The sequence below is a fragment of the Medicago truncatula genome, chromosome 1 (genome assembly GCF_003473485.1).
Source record: "Medicago truncatula cultivar Jemalong A17 chromosome 1, MtrunA17r5.0-ANR, whole genome shotgun sequence".
NCBI classification, from domain to species: domain Eukaryota; kingdom Viridiplantae; phylum Streptophyta; class Magnoliopsida; order Fabales; family Fabaceae; genus Medicago; species Medicago truncatula.
In genome coordinates, this window is record NC_053042.1 from 2,548,815 (window position 1) to 2,568,343 (window position 19,529).

At 32.7% G+C, this 19,529-nt stretch overlaps 2 protein-coding genes across 3 annotated transcripts; one reads left to right on the forward strand and one right to left on the reverse strand.

The window, feature by feature from the left end:
• Window positions 1–7,294: 7,294 nt before the first annotated feature.
• Window positions 7,295–12,822, reverse strand: LOC11432856 (protein WVD2-like 5). 2 transcript variants are annotated; one of them, XM_024775253.2, is made up of 10 exons: window positions 12,624–12,822; window positions 12,015–12,061; window positions 11,478–11,749; window positions 11,151–11,396; window positions 10,898–10,938; window positions 10,721–10,792; window positions 10,495–10,591; window positions 10,317–10,388; window positions 10,123–10,233; window positions 7,295–8,160 (listed from the first exon to the last, which is right to left on the reverse strand). In XM_024775253.2, exons 3-10 carry the CDS (start codon window positions 11,742–11,744, stop codon window positions 7,687–7,689), a joined length of 1,380 nt encoding a protein of 459 aa, XP_024631021.1. In that variant the 5' UTR covers window positions 11,745–11,749; window positions 12,015–12,061; window positions 12,624–12,822; the 3' UTR covers window positions 7,295–7,686. The 2 variants fall into 2 exon arrangements, with proteins under 2 accessions (XP_024631021.1, XP_003588767.2); XM_003588719.4 differs by having other exon boundaries at window positions 11,478–11,754.
• A 278-nt stretch (window positions 12,823–13,100) lies between these two features.
• LOC11430592 (probable N-acetyl-gamma-glutamyl-phosphate reductase, chloroplastic) lies at window positions 13,101–18,503 on the forward strand. The gene is made up of 13 exons (XM_003588720.4): window positions 13,101–13,330; window positions 13,449–13,562; window positions 13,850–13,957; window positions 14,177–14,263; window positions 14,424–14,474; window positions 14,582–14,653; window positions 15,264–15,383; window positions 16,653–16,713; window positions 16,816–16,896; window positions 17,185–17,264; window positions 17,354–17,443; window positions 17,720–17,848; window positions 17,938–18,503. Exons 1-13 carry the CDS (start codon window positions 13,274–13,276, stop codon window positions 18,043–18,045), a joined length of 1,158 nt encoding a protein of 385 aa, XP_003588768.1. The 5' UTR covers window positions 13,101–13,273; the 3' UTR covers window positions 18,046–18,503.
• Window positions 18,504–19,529: the final 1,026 nt, after the last annotated feature.

Genomic DNA, 19,529 nt, shown 5'->3' on the forward strand with positions numbered 1-19,529 from the left:
CGTTGATCGAGTCCTCTCAAAGAAAAGAAAAAAACCTTGATTGAGTCAAAGTTAGGCATCGTTAATGTTTTACCAATTCTTGAATTATCAATCAAAGGTGGGAGAATTTGTCATCTTCCTAATATAGTTATTTTACTTTTCTTTTAAATGATGATGTTTATTGCACGTCCAACAAAGAGATCCTTAACTCCAAACTCTCCATTTTCTAGCTTCTCAATCTCACAATCATATTTGTATTGAAACGTGAGATTGTCAATCAAAACGTGGAACCAAACATGTTATAAATAAATGACTTTTTATTAAAGAATATTCCTGATATTCTTCTACTAAGTAATTTAGAATTAATTGAATTATTTAGGTTAATCTAACTACATAGTTCTACGATAACATTTCATATATATATATATATATATAAAAGCTAATTCAACCACTAAATTTATCAAAAACAAAAAAAATTCAATCATATAACTTATCAATTATTGAAGAAGAACTCCTCTTCTCTCAATTTTACTCCTCTTATCTTACAAAAAAAAAAAAAAAACTTATCAATTATTAGATTAGATATGAATTTTGTCAAAAAAAAAATTTTATTAGATATGAATTAACTTTTCACGTTATCCTCTATATTTTACCAAATATAGCCTATATTCCTTTTAAATTGTGGTTGCTTCAAAATTGTAGTATCCTATATGATATTTAATAAATTTTTCAGATGATATGAGTTCAATGTACAGTTTTCGATTTTTTTTTTTTTTTGAAGGAGTGTACAGTTTTCAATAGAAACCTCAAATATAAAAAAGGCATATAAGATCGACGTTGTGATTCTGGTGAAATGATAAGAAGGGAAATAAGGAGATTTTGATTTTTTTATTTATTATCCACACACAAGATATAATAACACTAACATATACACCGCATATATATATTTTTTGAAATAAACATATACACCATATTAACTCTCCTCTAAAAAAACTCATAATTCAACCAATCATGGAATGTGTAGGCATTGATTCTCAGTTCTCACTGTGATGATGATTTTATTTTTAATACTACATGCATTTTACGGGTTCCATTTGGTTAACTTTTAGTTTGATGACTTTGATTATTTATTTATTTATCATTTTCTCTTATCTAAAAATACACTAAAATTATCGAAGTATTTTTCACATTTTACATATAATACAAACCATTTCAGTTCTTTATGCTAAGTTAGTGGAGAGTGACAATAATATTTTTTGTTAAAAGTAATTTTTAATATTACATGCTGAAATAATGTCATTTGATATATTAACAAACGAGTTCTTATACATGAACCACCTTAGGTGACATACATCCTTTTACACCCACACACATTTGTGACACGTGGCAAAAACATTGAAAGAAGAGATGAAAAAGGGTGGTGATATGATGTAAAATTACTAAAATATCCCTAATACATGAGGGTGTACATAAGAGGTGTATGAAAAAAAGTGTCTACCTATCTTTTTCCTTAAAAAAAATCTGTTGTAAAATCACATGAATGATAAATAGTTAAACGTTTGTTTAGTCGGTTAATAGAGTGTGCCATTTTTTTTGGTGCAATAGAGAGTGTCATTTTTGTTGCCATTAAATATAATAAAATCATTTAATATTTTTATAATACGAAAATCGCAAAGAACATTTATGATATATATAATTTATACTTTTAAAAATAAAATGATATGTATATATATTGCCTCGACTACTATAAATTTATTAGACCATCCCCGCAACTAATGATAGTTTGACGGTCAACATTGCAGATCTCGAGTCATGTGTGCTCCAACCAATTTAATTTTATCACTTTTATAAATATTTTGATGTTTTATACTATCAACTTGAATGATGCGACTTTATTCATTAATTTATACTTTTCATTTTTATCGACTTGAATAAAAAAATAAAAGCCACCACAACTAGCATCCGAGCATAAGAATGGAAAGTTAGATAAATTCATTGTATTGATGAGTTTGGACAGTGAATTTATAGTTTTTAAAAACTCTGATATGATGTAAGCAGCCGACTGAAAATGACTTAGAAGAGCATACAAGAAAAGCATAGGGCATAATTCCATCAAAATCTGTGTTTATAAACAAACGAATAATTCTTGATTATTTGATATGCCTGGTTTAAATTAAAAGCTAGAATTATCTGACCTATATAAACTTTGAAACTGTTTTTTAAGTGGTAATCCAATTACCTTAATAATTGCTACCAAAAGATTGATTTGTCCTAAAGGGATGTTCTTTCATTCGTATATATATATACTAGGTCCATAACTGTTTATCAATATGCTTCTTTGAGAGACTCAGTTATACTCGAAGGTTGATCTTTAAACTCTAAGATCTTTACTGCTTGAACTGAAACACCATCCTTTCACCTTAAGTTTTTTTCTATGTAACAAATCACAACACATTTTCATATTGTATTAACCCTACTGTTGTGAATTCGTTGTGAAAATCACACCAATAACAACTTGATATGTGAAGCAAGAGATAATCAAGCAACGAAAACAAAGTGTATGGAACAATTAAAAACAAGTCAAAAATAGAAAACAACGGCGAGAAGAACACAAAAGAATTTGTTGACCCAGTTCGGTCCAAATTGACCTAGTCTGGGGGAGAGAGCAGCCATCCGTTTCACTATATGATGAGTAACTTTACAAGAGAGAAATCAATGGGTTACAAGAATAAGTCTCTGCCTAATTCTACCCAAAGTCCAAATCTCTTCCCGTAACCAAAAGACTCAATCCTAATAGTGTTTCCAAAGGTGAATCAACCCTCAAAACCTAGTGTTTGTTCCAAAGAGACAAACTCTATACAAACCCTAGTTTTGTGGTTGCCTTTATAAACCCTTGTTTCAGCCCCCTCTATCTCTCTCAAAGTTTAGCCTGATACAAGGTCTATATTTATAGTAAAAGTATAACTCATAAATTTGGAACAAATACCACACTGAAAATACGTTTTTTTTCTTTCCCTCCTTCAGTGAAAGAATATTTGCATCAAAAATATAATATTCTCTTTCAAAATATATTTGCATCAAATCGTTCTTCATACTCATGAGTGTGGAAATGGATCCAAGGTTATAACTACCTTCTATCTTGTAGGTGGAAATTGATATTAATCTTACTCATGAGAATTGATAAAAATAAAAAATAAAAAAAAAATACTCATGAGTGTGGAAATGGATCCAAGGTTATAACTAATTAACACATTCGTTGTATCTCTCTCTCTCTCTCGAGTCCAAAAGTTGCATGCCAAAGCAATACTGCCCTAAGCTATAACTGCAACAAGCTTGGATTAGTTTATATTTGTCTGATTTAATATTATATTTGATTAATTTGTCTAGAAAATAAAAACGGGGAATAAGTTAGCTATTTACCTTTTTTTTTCAATGTCAAAATTAGAAGTAGTTTTACTTATATAAAATAGCATCGACAATATAGACCCATGTTATAAAGTATAAACACCCAATATCTATCCCACATAAGAATGTAAAGGCAGGTGCTTGAGGTATCTAGTAATATTGTATTATACTTTGCTGAAGCATTATATCATGAAGGGATTAATTTTGTAAAAAAAAAAAGAAGATAAATTATCCCATTATCATAAAGTCATTTGAGGAAAATATCAGAACCAATACAAAATATCGGTTTAATTTGATTTAATATTTGCAATCTTTTCGTTCAAACCAAATCAATAAAAATTGTTTGATTTGGCTCATCAAGTTGACATTTTAAAAACTTACGAATTTTCCCCTCAAAAAGAAAAAAAAAAACACTTACAAATTTTATTTTTAAATATCTAATTTTTTTTTTCTTTTCTGAATACGATTTGTTTTTTACACTATAAAACAAATACATAAATTAAAATGAGAAAGATAGTATGAAATGATTAAAAGACTATATGAACACATCATGTCTTTTAAGATAATACGACTAATATAGTGTATAATAAACTAAAAATAATGGTTTGATTCGCATTTCAAAATATATAGTAACCAAAATATAATGGTTGTTCTAAACCAAACATGAAAAAAATCAAACCAATTTATTGGTTTTGTTTGGATCTTCAGATCATTGATTTTAGTTCTTACCACTTTTAGAATAAAGATAATTTGTTCAAAATAGGATTTGACAAAGTCATTAGTTCAAATTTGAGTCCCCCACATGACAAATAGTATAGCACAAGAGAGGCATTGAAAGCTATAAAATTTAAACTAAACCCCTAAGAAATCTAAACATGAAAGAAATTGAACCAATATATTGGTTTGAATCTTCGGTTCATTAATTTGTTTAAAATGTTTGATTAGTGTGCAACTCCCATCACACACAAAATAGGAATAAATTTTCACCCTCATAGAGCATAAAAGAGATATTGACAACTATAAAAGTTCAACTAATCACCTGCCACATTGTAATAATAGCCAAGATGGGAATAAATTAAAGTATTTCTTAAACAAAAAAGACTAGAGTAATTGTTAAAAACTAAAAGCAACCAAGTAAAAGCTATCAACCTATTATTTAAGAGTACAAAATAAGCAACAGAGGCCAACAAAAAGTTGGTGGCAACAACATCCAAACCAATCATATGGAAAACAATAATTTGCCATGTTTGAATGATGTTTACTCCAACTCTTCCGTTGACATTTGGTTGATTATTTTATATTCCCTCCGATCCTATTTACAAGAGACAATTTACTTTTTAGATACAGAATAGCGCATCCATAAAGGAAGGAGGGAAGGGGAGAGCTATGAGAAGAAAGAAAAAAAAGAAAAAAAAAAAAGGAGAAAGAGGGGTAGAGAAAAATAGAGAGAAAGTTCATGGTGATGAAGAACACACATAGTTGAATATATATATGCTCTAACACAAGAAATAAAAAAGAGGAAAAGCTGAAAAAACTCACCGCCCCTCTTTGATGAGTAAAATTTGATCAATAGTTATTTTAGAAATATCAAACACAAATACTACTTTATAAATATTCCGTTCTTTAATAATGTTCATAATACAACAAGCATAGCTGTGCTTCATTTAACGCTTCTTTTGTCTAGTAAAATTGAATTTGAAGATTGTTTTATCGTTTGTTTTATTTTTTTATTACTAGTATGAATGCAAATGGAAAGAAGGAATGAGCTTTTTGAATGGATTTTTTTTTTTTTATAGAAATTATTGATGGAAATTAAAAATGATGACAAATATTATAAAATTAAATATTTTTGAGGGAAAATATTTAAGAAAAAATATTCAGTTTTATAATATTTGTCATCATTTTTAATATTATAAAATTAAATATATTATGTCTAATAGTTTTTTTGAAAATTATTTAATTGGTCGGACAAAATTAGGTACAACAACTTCTAGCAAAAGATTTCCTTAAAAAAAAACTTCTAACAAAGGTTTCAGTATCTTTTGTTTTTTTTCTATGCTAAAAAACTTCTAATAATATTTGCAAATGAATATGCGGATTTTTAATTACTCAACGACTACTTTGCCCTTTTCTCAACAAAAAAAAGAACTACATTGCTATTCCCTAAAAAACCTACTTCATTGATATGTATGATTCAGAAGAAAAAAACCTACATTGCTGAAATACATTAATATAATACAAATTCAAAGTCGTTAAAAATAAAAATGATGAATAGTATAAAATGATAAAGTATTTTATGCCCAGGAATATGATTATATTCAAGTCTCCATAATACTCATGTTTTCGGGTCTGCAACGTTGATGGCAATAAAGTCATTGATTGGATATGCACCCGCTCAAAGTTAATCTTTCAGTCTGAATCAAACAAACACCGCACTAAGACATGAAATAAAAAAAAACACACCGCACAAAGACGGAAAATCAAAACAAATAGAGTCGTGAAAAGACGACGAAATCACAAACAAACGAAATAAGACTGAAAATATATGAAAATCATTTATTTAACTAAAAATGGAGGAATATCAATTTGGAGGGGTGATTAGGTCGAAATCACACAAAAGAGCAAAGTGTTAAACTTTGCCTTGTAGTTGAGATGTAGAATGCAATGTTTGGTAAACTTACCAACATGTCATATTTGCTCTTTTTCAATATTTTTCTTGTTTTTTTTAATATTTAGCTAACACAAAAGGCCCTTTTTCTGGTCTATATAAGAGGATGTTTATTTTAAGTTTAAGAATGACATTCTCAAAAATATATGATTAGGAAATAACTATACACATGTTTTGTATAAGGTTGAACAAAAATTATTCCTAAATATAAAGGTTCTCAAGAATGAAGTAACTCTCCGTAACTTCACTTATTTCTATGAATTTATTCTAAAAAATGAAATAACTTTCCTTATCTTTTCTTTTCCCTGTATTTTCCACCTTCTAAGCCATGCAAAGTCCTGAACAAAATCTTGGAGAAATATACTTGTACACCTATCTACTAACAAGATTCTTACATTAGTAGTGTCATATAATCTCATGCCTTTGGGAGGTACAAGTCATATTTACCGTTGGATATAAAAATGATAGTGAGAATTTAACTAAAGCCTAGACAGTAGGCATGGCAATGGAGCGGGGTAGGGATGAGTTTTACATTCCCCGTTCTCATACCCAATTCTCATTTTCTTGCGCGTTAGCCTACCTATATCCAACGGGGATGAGAAATTGAACCTCATCCCCGTCCCCGACGGGTTCAAGTATCTCATCCCCGTCTCCGTTTGAATAATTTTTTTTAATAAAAAATAGAAGTTTTTTTGCAACCCCTAGATAAATGTTGTAATGCATTATCGAGCAATATGCTTATTTTAACATTTGTTAGACCGATTGATTTTTTTTTGGTCTAATAGCATAGTGGCTGGAGCTCACACAATTAAATGTGGAGAAGTGGGCCGGTCCCTGCATAAATTATTGAGCTAAGCTCACGGGGACGGGGATGGGGCTACAATTAATAGTTACTACTTTAAATATCAATGGTAGTTTTTATTACACGGCAATTATCAAACAAAATAACATGACATGTTCAACATAAAATAATTTTATGCATTCGGGACAGATTTAGGTATGTATTCGGGGTGGATATCTATATGCCCTTTACCCGTGTTTTGAAATTGGGGAAAACCCAAACTCATACCCCAAACCCAATCAAAACGGGGAAAACCCATCAAGTTGGGTTTGGTTTGGACGGGTACCCACGAGACAGTGATTGTTTCCGTCAGAATTCGAATTCAATTTCTCTTGAACAATTCGTCTTTAATTGTAGCTTATTAACCACTCAAGGGCAACAATATATCAGCTAAAAGTGTGTTCACAAGAAAACAAACATCCTGTACATGCCAACAATATAATTTGTTTAACAAAGCAAGACCTTTCTCAAAATTTTCCTCATAATATATATCCCACTAAACAGACAAATGTTGCATACTCAAAATAACCATCAACTACAATGACCTTGCGAATAGTTACATACATTGCTGCAAGCAAAAAAAAGAAAGAAAAAAAAAAGAGAATAATGAGGACTGAATCAACAAGCTTGAGAGTAAACAGATAAAGAAACAATGACGCTTGGACAAAGACAAGAGGACAACAGAAACCATAATGCAAATTTGCAAGCCTTCATTGTCAAAATAATCCGAGTCATAAGCTTCTATAACATTCATTCACAGACAAAACAAATTCTCCAATAACCTGTAGTTTGCTCAATGCACAGTCATGATCGGTTCTTGTGACAACACGAGCTGAGGATTCTCTTCAACCACTATGTCCCCATTCACATGAAATTCTTCACTTGGTTTATCTGAAGGAACCGCATTCTGAGGTAGAGCAACATTTGTGTCACTTGACAAGGTACTGTTTTCTTCATTGGCTGTGACAATCTCAGTTTTCTCTTCCCCTGTACCTTTGGATAAGCTAGTATCTTTCTTTGTTGCCTTAGATGTAGGTGCAGCTGCTGAATTGGTCCTTTCAGAAGCGAGTCGAGTAGGAAGGGACTTCCGTAACGGCTTCTTTTGATGGGCAAGGGTAACTCCTGTAGGGGAGTTGCTCTGTGACACTTTCTCATTCAGACTTAAACGACCTTGTCGAGAACTGCAGCTACCGTTTCCATCAGATTCTGAATTTGTTGAAGTCTTCTTCCGACCGAGCTTGGGAGATTTTGCTCTAGTAGTTGGTATCTACATTAGCATTGTCCAGAGGATAAAGAAGTTAGATTTACCAAATGATAAGACCAAACTTCTAAAGTAACCCATTTAAAAAATTTCTGGAAGCTAAACCCACCAAGAATTTTCACACAATGTTTGGTTCAAATGAGGGGAGCAGAGGAAACTATTTGAAAACTCGGTCAAATAAGATTACGTAAAGGATCAATGTCCAGATAACAGGAAGGAAAAAATATCAGAAGATGGTTAAAATCATCCCTTTCCTAACGATATGTTCAATAAGCAGTGCAAGGAACAAAACTTCGATTTATGAGTGACATAAAAACACAGTTTTGCCAACATTTTCTAGTAAAAATAAAATGGCATTAGAAAAGCTTTTCATATAATTATATAACATTCAGATAACATTGATAAAAGCAGATATTAAAAGAACTTGCACACCACATCAAAAACTTTGTGGTCGAAAAAGCCCCGCTAAACCATCTACTGTTATGAGTGTTAGTTTTAAATGCGCACAAACAGCGAATTATCACCCGTGGATATATGGTGAACAAACCATCTAGAAAACAAATAAAGTGTAACAAAATATTTAGAACTAAATGAAATAATTTTCGAATCTGAATGGCTCAGTTTGTAAAAAGAAAAAAAAAACACCATAATTTTCAAAGCCGCAATAACCAAATCACAATTTAAAAAAAGAAGGTTTCTAAGGAGATTTTGGCAGAATCAAATAATTGTGTAGTTAAATCTTGAACTAATCGTAAAACAACTTTTCGTGTCTTTAACTTTTGTAAAAAAACTCTCAGATTTACCAACTGAAATTGAAATCACAATTGATAACATCAATGTACGTAGTTAAATCTTGAACTTATCGTATATAATAATTTTAGAATTCAGGTTGGGCCTACTCAACCCTTACAAAACCAGCTTGAAAGGTGAGGACTATCACCACTTATAAACATATTTTCAGGCTTTATCTCATCTAATGTGGGACTCTTAGAGCACCTCCCTTGTGCCAAGGACTGGATATCCTAGACCCAATGGATGTTGGATAGACTTTGATACAATCTAAGAATTTGTGTTGAGTCTAACTCAACCCTAACAAAACCGTGAGGACTACCACCATTTATAACCATATATTCAGATTATCTTATGTGGGATTCTTAAAAAATAATATAACAATTTAACCTTATATTTCATATCCGTACAAATAATGGTCCTACAACCTCCACCGATATAATATTCCTTAGCAAAGCCAGAACTATATACCAAATCACTATAATGAGCTAACAACATTGCTTTCAAAATGATTGATTTGGTCTCCAATTTATATCTCAAGTGCATCTGCAGATTATGCATTAGACAATAAAGACCATGCTTGTGCCTGTGGGAAGCAAATGCATGTATATATAACACGCAACAATCAAAGGTTTGGTAATGATAGGGTATTTGCAGATATCAGCACAGATCATTGATGCTGATTTTTTTTCATGGAAACCATATTTTGTTGTTTAAGAAAAGGCATGAAACATAACATGCTAAACATAATAAGACAGACAATTATAGGAGCAAGCGGGAAATTGAGCAAAAAGCTTTTATCAGCAAACAATGCTCTTTAACAGCTATTTTCAGAAGATATTTATATGATTTGTCCCTCTCATACTCATAGACACATACATTACATAACGCTTCAAAGCAAACAAAAAATCTTCTGGAAATAATTAGTGCAGACTCAAGGGTTAAGACTACACAACAAGGCCTGCATGCAATCAAGAAGTCACAAACAAGTGTACAATTGTGCAAGTATACACACGCTAGCGCACAGATATATGTGCCATATCAAGGCCTGCATGCAATCAAGAAATCACATACAAGTGTAAAATTGTGCAAGTATACACACACAGTCACACGCGCTAGCGCACATATATATGTGCCATATCTGCACAAGCACGCACACACAGAGGGAGAGAGATTTACCTTCTTCAGCTCCACCTTAGGAGGAGCAGGCTCCTGATAGAAAGTTGGTAATGGAGTTGCTTTAAAAGTTAGGCTCTTCCTAAGCTTTTTAATCTCGGCTTCTTGACTCTCCTATAAAAGTGTGAGAATTACTGACATGATTAAAAGGCAAACTCTGCAATTTACAATTCAGCCGAGATATCAAATATTCTCACCTTGGATTTTGCTTGCAAGCTACTCTTCTCCTCCTCCTTTGCCTGAATCTTTTCCTCAACCTTAGTGAGGAACTGCTCAAAAAAAGATCAATTCACTTTTTTTCATAACTAGAAGCTTATTCAAATGAAACCTGGATAATGATACTAAAGGTGGAAACAAAACGTACGAACTGTTTACCTCTCTCCTTTTCTCAGCTCGTTCACCACACCTGAAACTGAACCCATAATTTGGAAGTGTCCCCACCCTGCGAGGTTTGGTATCTTCTCTGTTGGTACTTTTAAGATGATTAAGGACCACAAAAATACACATCATCATACTCAATAATACATTATGTGATAAAGAAAACTGCATAGGTCTACATTTGCACTAGGAGGAATAAATAAACTCATAAGAGAAAGGATACAGAGAAGATTCTCCTTCTCCTTGAACTTTATCAAGAGGTCCCTTTTTCAATGATTTTGGCTTTTTCTTCTCCCTGTAATCAATAAATCACAGTTCACATGTTTGTTAACAACAATTATCCCTTATAAGTATCTTTTTTACCATGAAACATTGTGAGATAAACGCAAGAAGTACTTACACTGCAACATCAGAAGACGCTGCTTCAGACTTTGAAGGTTGCTGAGGAGAACAAAGTAAAAAACTATCAGGGAATGCCAAACTATAATTTTAGAGTAAACATTCAATTTAGTCTCTTAACTATCACTCTCTCTTATTTTGCTCCTTAACTAAAGTAATATAACAAATAGAAGAAACAAAAGAAAAAAAGCATGTCAGACCGAGTTCCTAAGTAAACATTTGGGAAGGAAAACAAAGGTAACAACAGAGTTTACCTTGGACAATTGAGACTGCCGATCATTGGATGAGCGGTTTTTAATAGGCTGTCTTGGGCGAGAGTCTAGAGCAGAAGTGCCATTTGAAACAGCGGGCGATGCCTGTTTGTCTTTTCCAATTTTGCTGTTTTTCACCAAACTTGCATTAACACCGCTGGAACTGCCAACCTTTGCATTCTTATTCTTGACAGGACCCTTTTGTGCTCTTGACTGTTCTGTTGAAACTTTTATTTTCACTTCCTTTTCCTAGAACAAAGCAAATATATTAGATCCAAATCATATAACTGATTTAGTGAAACCAACTCAAGAAAAGCAAAATCATCAAACCTTTGAAACAGTCAAATTACTGCCATCCACGTTGTCATTCGATCCTTCGATTTCCTTCATAGCCGAGTTTCCAGTTGCAGTGCTTTCCAACTGATTGATATTTTCAGAATTTCCATCTGGAACAAAAGTTTCTGTATTTACAGTAACATGGGGGTCTAAATCATTTGAAACAGCGTCCTCTCCCGAATTAGAAGGTTCATCATGAACACCGTTTTGGTGGACATCATCAAGTCCATCAGCAGGCAAAGAGTTAACTGGATCCATCATTCACACTAACCTAGTTACACGGACACAAGGAATTGAAGTTAGAGATGATTTAACACAAGAAAACCACAAGACACAAAATGAACAAGCTTAGTCATTCCTACGGTGTTTAGATGAAAACTTAAGTTCCTTTTGTTATCTTATCCCTCGAACCAACCACTTTGAAAAGTATGTCGACAAATTCTCGAAACAATTTATTTATTACCAAAAGATTACAACTTTTAAGAAGAAAAAAAAAATCATCATGCAGACGTTGGTGGAATTGTAACTTACCCTCTTGTGAAGAAGAAAGATAGGATATTGATGACAAAGCAATAGACCTGTAAAGTTGTGTGATAAGTTATTTACCAGTCAAATATTCATAAGCTTGTAAGCAACATTGCACAATCATCATAATTCAGAAGTTTTCAAAGTAAACGGCTTGTTTTCGAAGTATTTAACATTAATAAATAATAATCAACAAAACCAATAATGACGATGTAGACTAATTTAGTTTTATAATCTAATACTAATCACTTCTTGGACTTGGTTTCCTAGTGCATAGAGAAAAAACAACACACTCATGATTATTATTCAGAAAATTTGAATCACTTCTTCAGCATCTCATTGGCAATAGCAACCAACCAAGTAGTAAAAACACTAACAGCATTGAGTTACTATTGATTATATATGATAATTAAGAATACTCAGATTCATAAATCACCCATTTTCCAAGTATGAAACTTTGATCTAATAAGAACCCAAGTTCAATTTTTGCAACATAAAATAAACAGAAAAGTAACAAATCAAGAAAATAAAGGAATCTAAGCATTTGAGAAGAAACCCAGATAAATAAAAATGAGATTTTTATTGTAGTCAAACAGTGAGTGAAATTGTGCTTACCCAATAGTCAAAATGGCATGAAAAGGTGGAAATTGAACACCATTGATGGTGAAGAGAAGAAAGAGATCTGCGTGAAGAACGATGAAGGAAAATGGGGGGGTATAGAAGAAGAAGAAGATCACGATCTGAGGATCCAACAGTACTGACGCTCCAGCAGCAAGATCCGTATGGTTGAAAACTGTAGAACTTGCTAAACATTTATCTCTTTTAATCTTTTAATACTATATAATAATTTTTTTTATTTTTGAGAAAATAGAATATGAATTGATAGTGTAAAAATTGTTTTACACCACGTGTTTTTCTAAATCACATCACATATATATATATATCATATTTTAGTTTAGTTCGTATATTTTATCGATATATAATTATTTTACACATATATTTAATGATATATTATTATAGATAATAATTAGTATATTTTAATGTTTTTATACTAATCAAATTTTATTTTTCTACCATAAAGAAAAGAGAAAAAAGGGGTACACTACACAATGGAAGTGTAAGGTATTTGACATTCTTGGTCGTGGAGTAATAATAGTTTATTTATTTTTTGTTTCTGTTGTTGAAAAATCTAAGACCGACCAGTTAAACAACAGTAGTGGAGTCTGTCTTTCTCTCACTCTCACTCGTCGACTCTGAAAATCAAGATGAGCGCCACAGCATTCCGTTCTATTTTCTTTAACAGACCTCGCTCTTCCAACAAGGTTTTCATGGGTTGTTGTTGTTGTTGTTGTTTATTTATACAATTTTAATTTCATTCTATTAAACTTTTTATCTTCACTTCCTCAGTAATATTCCTAAATTTTTGTTGTTGCTATTCAGGATTTGATAAAGCCACAGAATGTCAAGTTGTCGCCTATTAAGTGTTCGATCAAAAGTTCACAAAACAATGTTCGTGTTGGTGTTCTTGGAGCAAGTGGCTATACTGGTTCTGAGGTAATTTCACTTCATTCACACTCACACATCAACACTAGTCATAATTTTGTTGAGCTATGGGGAAATATGTTGGAGCTCCTAGGTTCGAACCCGGAGGATCAAGGAGGCAAAAAACTAACATAACTAATTAATAACATTTACCATCCCTCAAAAAAATAAATAACATAGTTTTTTGCATTGCCACTTTCCGTGTATTGTATTCAAGTTGTCAACTCATTGTTTTTTGTTTCAATATCTGTTTAAATCTGGTGTAACTTTGTTAAGAGATTTTTATTCATTTTTATTAGATTCTTCGGCTCTTGGCAAATCATCCACAATTTGGGGTTGCATTGATGACCGCTGATAGGAAAGCTGGACAGGCAATCTCATCTGTATTCCCTCATTTGGGCACACAAGTATGGTTGGTTTAATATATGATGACATACATATATTTTTTTTAATTTCTAGCATTATTTATTGGCTGTATGGTATTCTATCTGCTCAATCTCTTCTGACTGAAATTTGTATGCCTTTTACATAATGTTCATGGAGGTTGGTGATAGTTTAAAATTTTCAATCATAATTTTCTTGTGAAATAGTCATGTTGTGATTATGGTGTGTTGATGCTTTTGCAGGACTTGCCAGATTTGATTGCAATAAAGGATGCAAATTTTTCTGATGTGGATGCTGTATTCTGTTGTTTACCACATGGAACTACGCAGGTTCATTCTTATGTCTTTTGAGTTTTGTAGTTCCATCTTTTGACCAACAGAGAACATGAATTAGTTTATCTTTCTCTGAAGATAAGATATACAGCAAGAGAAAGAGTTTAACTTTAATGCTTAAATAAAAATATTTCTTAGTTTATGCTCTTTCATCCAGGAAATAATTAAAGGCCTTCCGAAGCACTTGAAGATTGTTGATCTTTCAGCAGTATGTTTTCAATAACTGCTGTTTCTTTGTTTTTATTAAAGATTGTTTTCATCATAGATTAAAGGAAATCTTGCTTCATATCAGAATGGTAAATTTGCATTTTGTAGGATTTTCGTCTAAGAGATGTTTCTGAGTATGAAGAGTGGTATGGTCAGCCACACAGGGCACCAGATTTGCAGGTGGGACTTGTCCTCTTGAACTACAAAAGGATCTCATTTATCTAGGTTAACTTTTTGTTTTCTTCATCAGCAGAACACATCGTCAACTTAAAGGATTTTAATTTGTTTTTTATTTCATCGAACCTAACTTAGGCTCTACTTGGATAAACAACTTAATTAAACGCTTATCGCATAGGCACCTATCATATAGGTGCTAAACATAAACTATTTACAGAACAAAAGATAAAATAAAGTTAAACTGATTTTATATAAGCTGTTTTCATAAACTATTCTGGAGAATTTATGGAAATAAGTTGAAAACAAATTACGGACATGTCTTACAAGTGTTTATGCCAGTAGATAAACTCAAATAAGTCAATCCAATCCCACCCTTAGTAAACCAATGAACCTCTTTGAGTTATATGGTATATATTTGATGAAATAAGATGCTATCACTTCATGAATTTGATTTGTTCACTTTGATTTCTGTTCATATTGTGAAACTCAATGTTGATTTTTTCTTTTGTAAATTCTCTAACAAAAAAGTCAATTCAAATGGAATTTCCTTAAAACAGGCCATCTCGTTTTCCCATTTTATTCCACGTACTAAATTATTCTAGTTATTATACAGAAAGAAGCTATATATGGATTAACAGAGGTTTTAAGGGAGGAAATAAAGAATGCGCGCCTAGTTGCTAATCCTGGTTGCTATCCAACTTCCATTCAACTTCCTCTTGTTCCACTAATAAAGGTTAGCATTTTTGCCTTGCTTTCTAAACTACTCATTTAGAATAAGTGAAAATATTTTTCTTTTTTATTTTTTCGGTGCCTGATTTTGTTACAAAAAATAGTATACAATTATGATGTCTAAAAATAATCATGTGTCTGTGAGTCCTATCTACTTGTATTTGCATTGTGGCTTGAAAATTATGGTCTAGGGTGTTAAGCTTTGTGTACCCTTCACATTAAGCTGATTTCCCGTTGATGGCTCAAAATGGTGTAGCAAGCAAAAAGGAAGAGCTATATGCATATGTGCATTTCATAGTATGGATTATGGACTGCAGATTCTTTGAAATCAGAGATTAAATTGTGGCTGCACTTTAGAGTTTTTGTTTAAGCAGATGCCTCTTTGTATTTTGGTCTTTCTGTGCTGATGTTGTACCAATTTAGTGGGTTGCATGGTCTTTATTTATCAAAATAAAGACTCTACCTAGGAGGGGTGGGGAGTTTATGCATCAGATGGTCAGGGGAAGGAGAATCTGATGATTAAATAAATACAGATGAAGTAGTAATAATGATAATTCTTATTTTCTATCTATATATTGAAAAGATAAAAAATAATAACTAAACAAAATAAGCGCAATCAACATGAGACAGCAAAATACCTAATATATTTTTTTCTTTCTAAACGATAACATTTAACAGATACTAAATCTACGCATATTCGCATCAGAGGTTGAAACTGCCTCGTTAGGATTGCCCAGCTGTGTAATTCCGTTGGACTAATCTTTTTGATATTTTCGATGAGGTTTGTCCCCATTCAAAGGATCAGTTTATGTATTATTCAGTGTGCCGTATGTAGAAATGTCTTAAATTGCAGTTGTAGCCGCAGTTGTGGTCATTGCTACGCCGTGATCCTTGATACTGTGAAAAAATTGTGAACAAATGCGGCCTATGCATATTTGCATTTATTTGGTGAAAGGAACAAATTGAGTGTTCATGGCAGAAGGGGGACAGTTGAGTAATAGTTTGCATTAAAAGGCCGGCATGAATCACGAGATGTTTGCTGCCTTATTAATGCAGCTGTCTAGTGGATTGATGGAAGTTGGATTCTGTCTTCCTTGACTGAAGTACTTAGATGTTTAAACAATGGTTGATTTCACACGTGGAACCATTATCTAGGAGACTAGGTTTAGCTTTATGATTCCTATTTTGAAAATGATTTTTATGCAGTTATTGATTTTATGATGCTTGAAGTATTTTATATCCCCTTTGAAAATGAGTTTTCTTGGTCTTGCAGGCTAATCTTATTCAGACTACTAATATTATTGTTGATGCTAAATCTGGTGTTAGTGGAGCAGGTTAGAAATTGGATGCACATCTTTTGTATTTTTTTACAAGTATATCACGACATTCTCAGAACAAGCATATAATTTCAATGTTGTTCTATTACTTCATTGCAGGGAGAAGTGCGAAAGAAAATTTATTGTTCACTGAAGTAACCGAGGGTATGAGTTCTTATGGTGTTACTCGGCATCGCCATGGTAAGTTTAGTTTGCTTGATATAATTGGATTTATGTCTTTTCAAGTCTTACAGACTCCAGCCTAACTAACCACCAAGTGGATTAGGAGTTTTTTTTTTTAGTGATTTTGTGATAAATCTTTTTCCCATTGAACTCTTTGAAAAACATTTACTGTGTTTGGATAATTTGAATCTTTAAGCTGTTTTTCCCATAGTTCAAAGCTTTGTATCTGTTGATATGCTAGTGATTTTAGTTATCACATATGCCTCTGTTCGAATAAGTAAACCTATCCTATTTTGGGGATTACAGCTCCAGAAATTGAGCAGGGACTCGCTGATGCTGCAGGTTCAAAAGTAACCATTAGTTTTACTCCACACCTGATTCCAATGGTAAGAGTGGCATTAAGAGTTTATATCTTTGGTATTCTTGTACTGCTGATCAGGCAAACTGACAAATGTTTCTCTCTTCCCTTTTTCAGAGCCGTGGTATGCAATCAACTATTTATGTGGAAATGGCTCCAGGAGTAAGAATTGATGACTTGCGCCATCAACTGCAACTATCATACGAGGTTTAGCCTTTTATTTCGCTACTTTTTACCTCATCACATTTAGATGTCGTTAGCACTAGTTTACAAAAATTTAAAGTATGACTTGCATATATGCAGACAACATTCAAACAATTAATGGTTATTCTTCATTATTAAGGCAAACAATTTAATATTGACCTTTTGCAATCATATTAAGATCTCTGAGTTTGAAGGCCTTGTCCTGCCTGGTTTCATTTGATTGTGGAATATGCATAACATTAATTACTTTATTAAATGAACTTGTTTTGGTGATTTTAGGATGAAGAATTTGTTGTACTGTTGGAAAATGGAGTCATTCCTCGAACTCATAGTGTTAAAGGATCAAATTACTGTTTATTCAATGTTTTTCCTGACCGAATTCCTGGAAGAGCGATCATTATATCTGTGGTATGTTATAGGTGAAATATTTGGATTACTTAATTGTACTATGATATTATAATTGCAAAGGCTCTAAGCATGTTGATATGTTGTTGCAGATTGATAATTTAGTGAAGGGAGCTTCAGGTCAAGCCTTACAAAACCTTAATTTGATAATGGGATTTCCAGAAAATTTGGGCCTTCAATACCTGCCTCTGTTTCCGTAGGGTTAGATGTAGTCATCTTGTTCAACAAGAATGAGCCAGAGATGTTTCTTTTTAACCTATTTTTCGACGGCATCCATTCTTGCGTGTAAACTTATTACAGTTGTTTTCTCTGTTTGTTCTATTGGCATTTGGCTTATGCGGCGGATGCTGCTACAAAATCAATGTCTAGGCTAGAGCTCCAATGTCGTTGTAACCTTCCTTAATAATGGATGTTCTAGTCGAAATGTTTAGAATCATGGATTTTCATTAACAAGGTTGCTGCCATATATCATGGGATTCTTGGACTTACGGGAACTCACGCACCAGTTTGATGATTTTGAAAGTAGTTTTGTAATGACACATTTTGAACCATAAGGCTGATAAATTTGTTGGAGTAGCTAGGAGATTAGGTTCTAAAATTTGGTTGAGGAATTCCCTTCATTTTTCTGCTCCATCTAATAATGTGTGTGTTTGCTCAATAATGTGTATGTTTGTATTAAGCTAAGTGTTGAGTTTTTGTTGTGTCTTGTGATAAAGATTTGGTTTTCAAAATGTGTCATCAGTTATTTTGGATAATTGATAGCTTCCAACAACCAATCTGTTCAGCTGAACAATTGAAAGAAAATAAAACTACAAAAAAAAAAAAAAAAAAAAAAAGTTGGTTACCCTTTATCAATCTGTTCAGCATCACTTTTGTTGATTGGGTTGAACACGTTAGATTTTATAGGCCCAAGTTATGCAGAGATCAAGACGATGATGGAGGCGTCGTAGAGTAATGACTTCGATTGATGATTAGATGTCATTGGACTTGATGATATGGCTGATTATCATTGGTGTGCCGAAAGTGTGTGTTAGAGGGTGTGACTTAACATTTCTCCTATGTTCAAGCATATGTTTATTTAAAGTTCTACACAACAAGGAGAAGGCTTTGGCGTACCAACCTCACTTTCATTGTCGATCAAACTATGTTTTTCAGTGTGATAAAAAACCGGTCAAAAGCGTCAAGTAAATTAACCTTTTTTTTTTCAAAGGCAGAAGAAAATCCAGAGAAAAAGAACTATCGACCCCCTGATTTGTTTCCCAAAAAATGTCATTCCAAAAAACATTGACACCTTTGTGAGACAAGATTGTAACTTCCAAGAGTAACATTACCTGCACAACACATTTTTTTACAATCCCACAACATTTTGTTAGATATAACTAGAGATTTACTAGATATTGTTGATCATATAGGTTGCGTGATCGGAGGCTAACCGGTGAGCATCGTTGGAAGCTTAGCGCTAGTGGGAAGATGTCAATAATTTTGAGGTGGTAACTGCACACAAAGTGGAAGTGGGGGAGATCGAGTGGTGGTTGGCAGTTTTCTTGAATGCAGAATCAAAGTGAAGAAGGTGACCGTTCTAGAAAAGTTTCAGCCAGGAGGATTTCAAGCGTAGCTTCCTTTCAAAACGATGGCTATTATATATAATGGTTGTAAAACTACATATGCTATATTTAAGACGCTA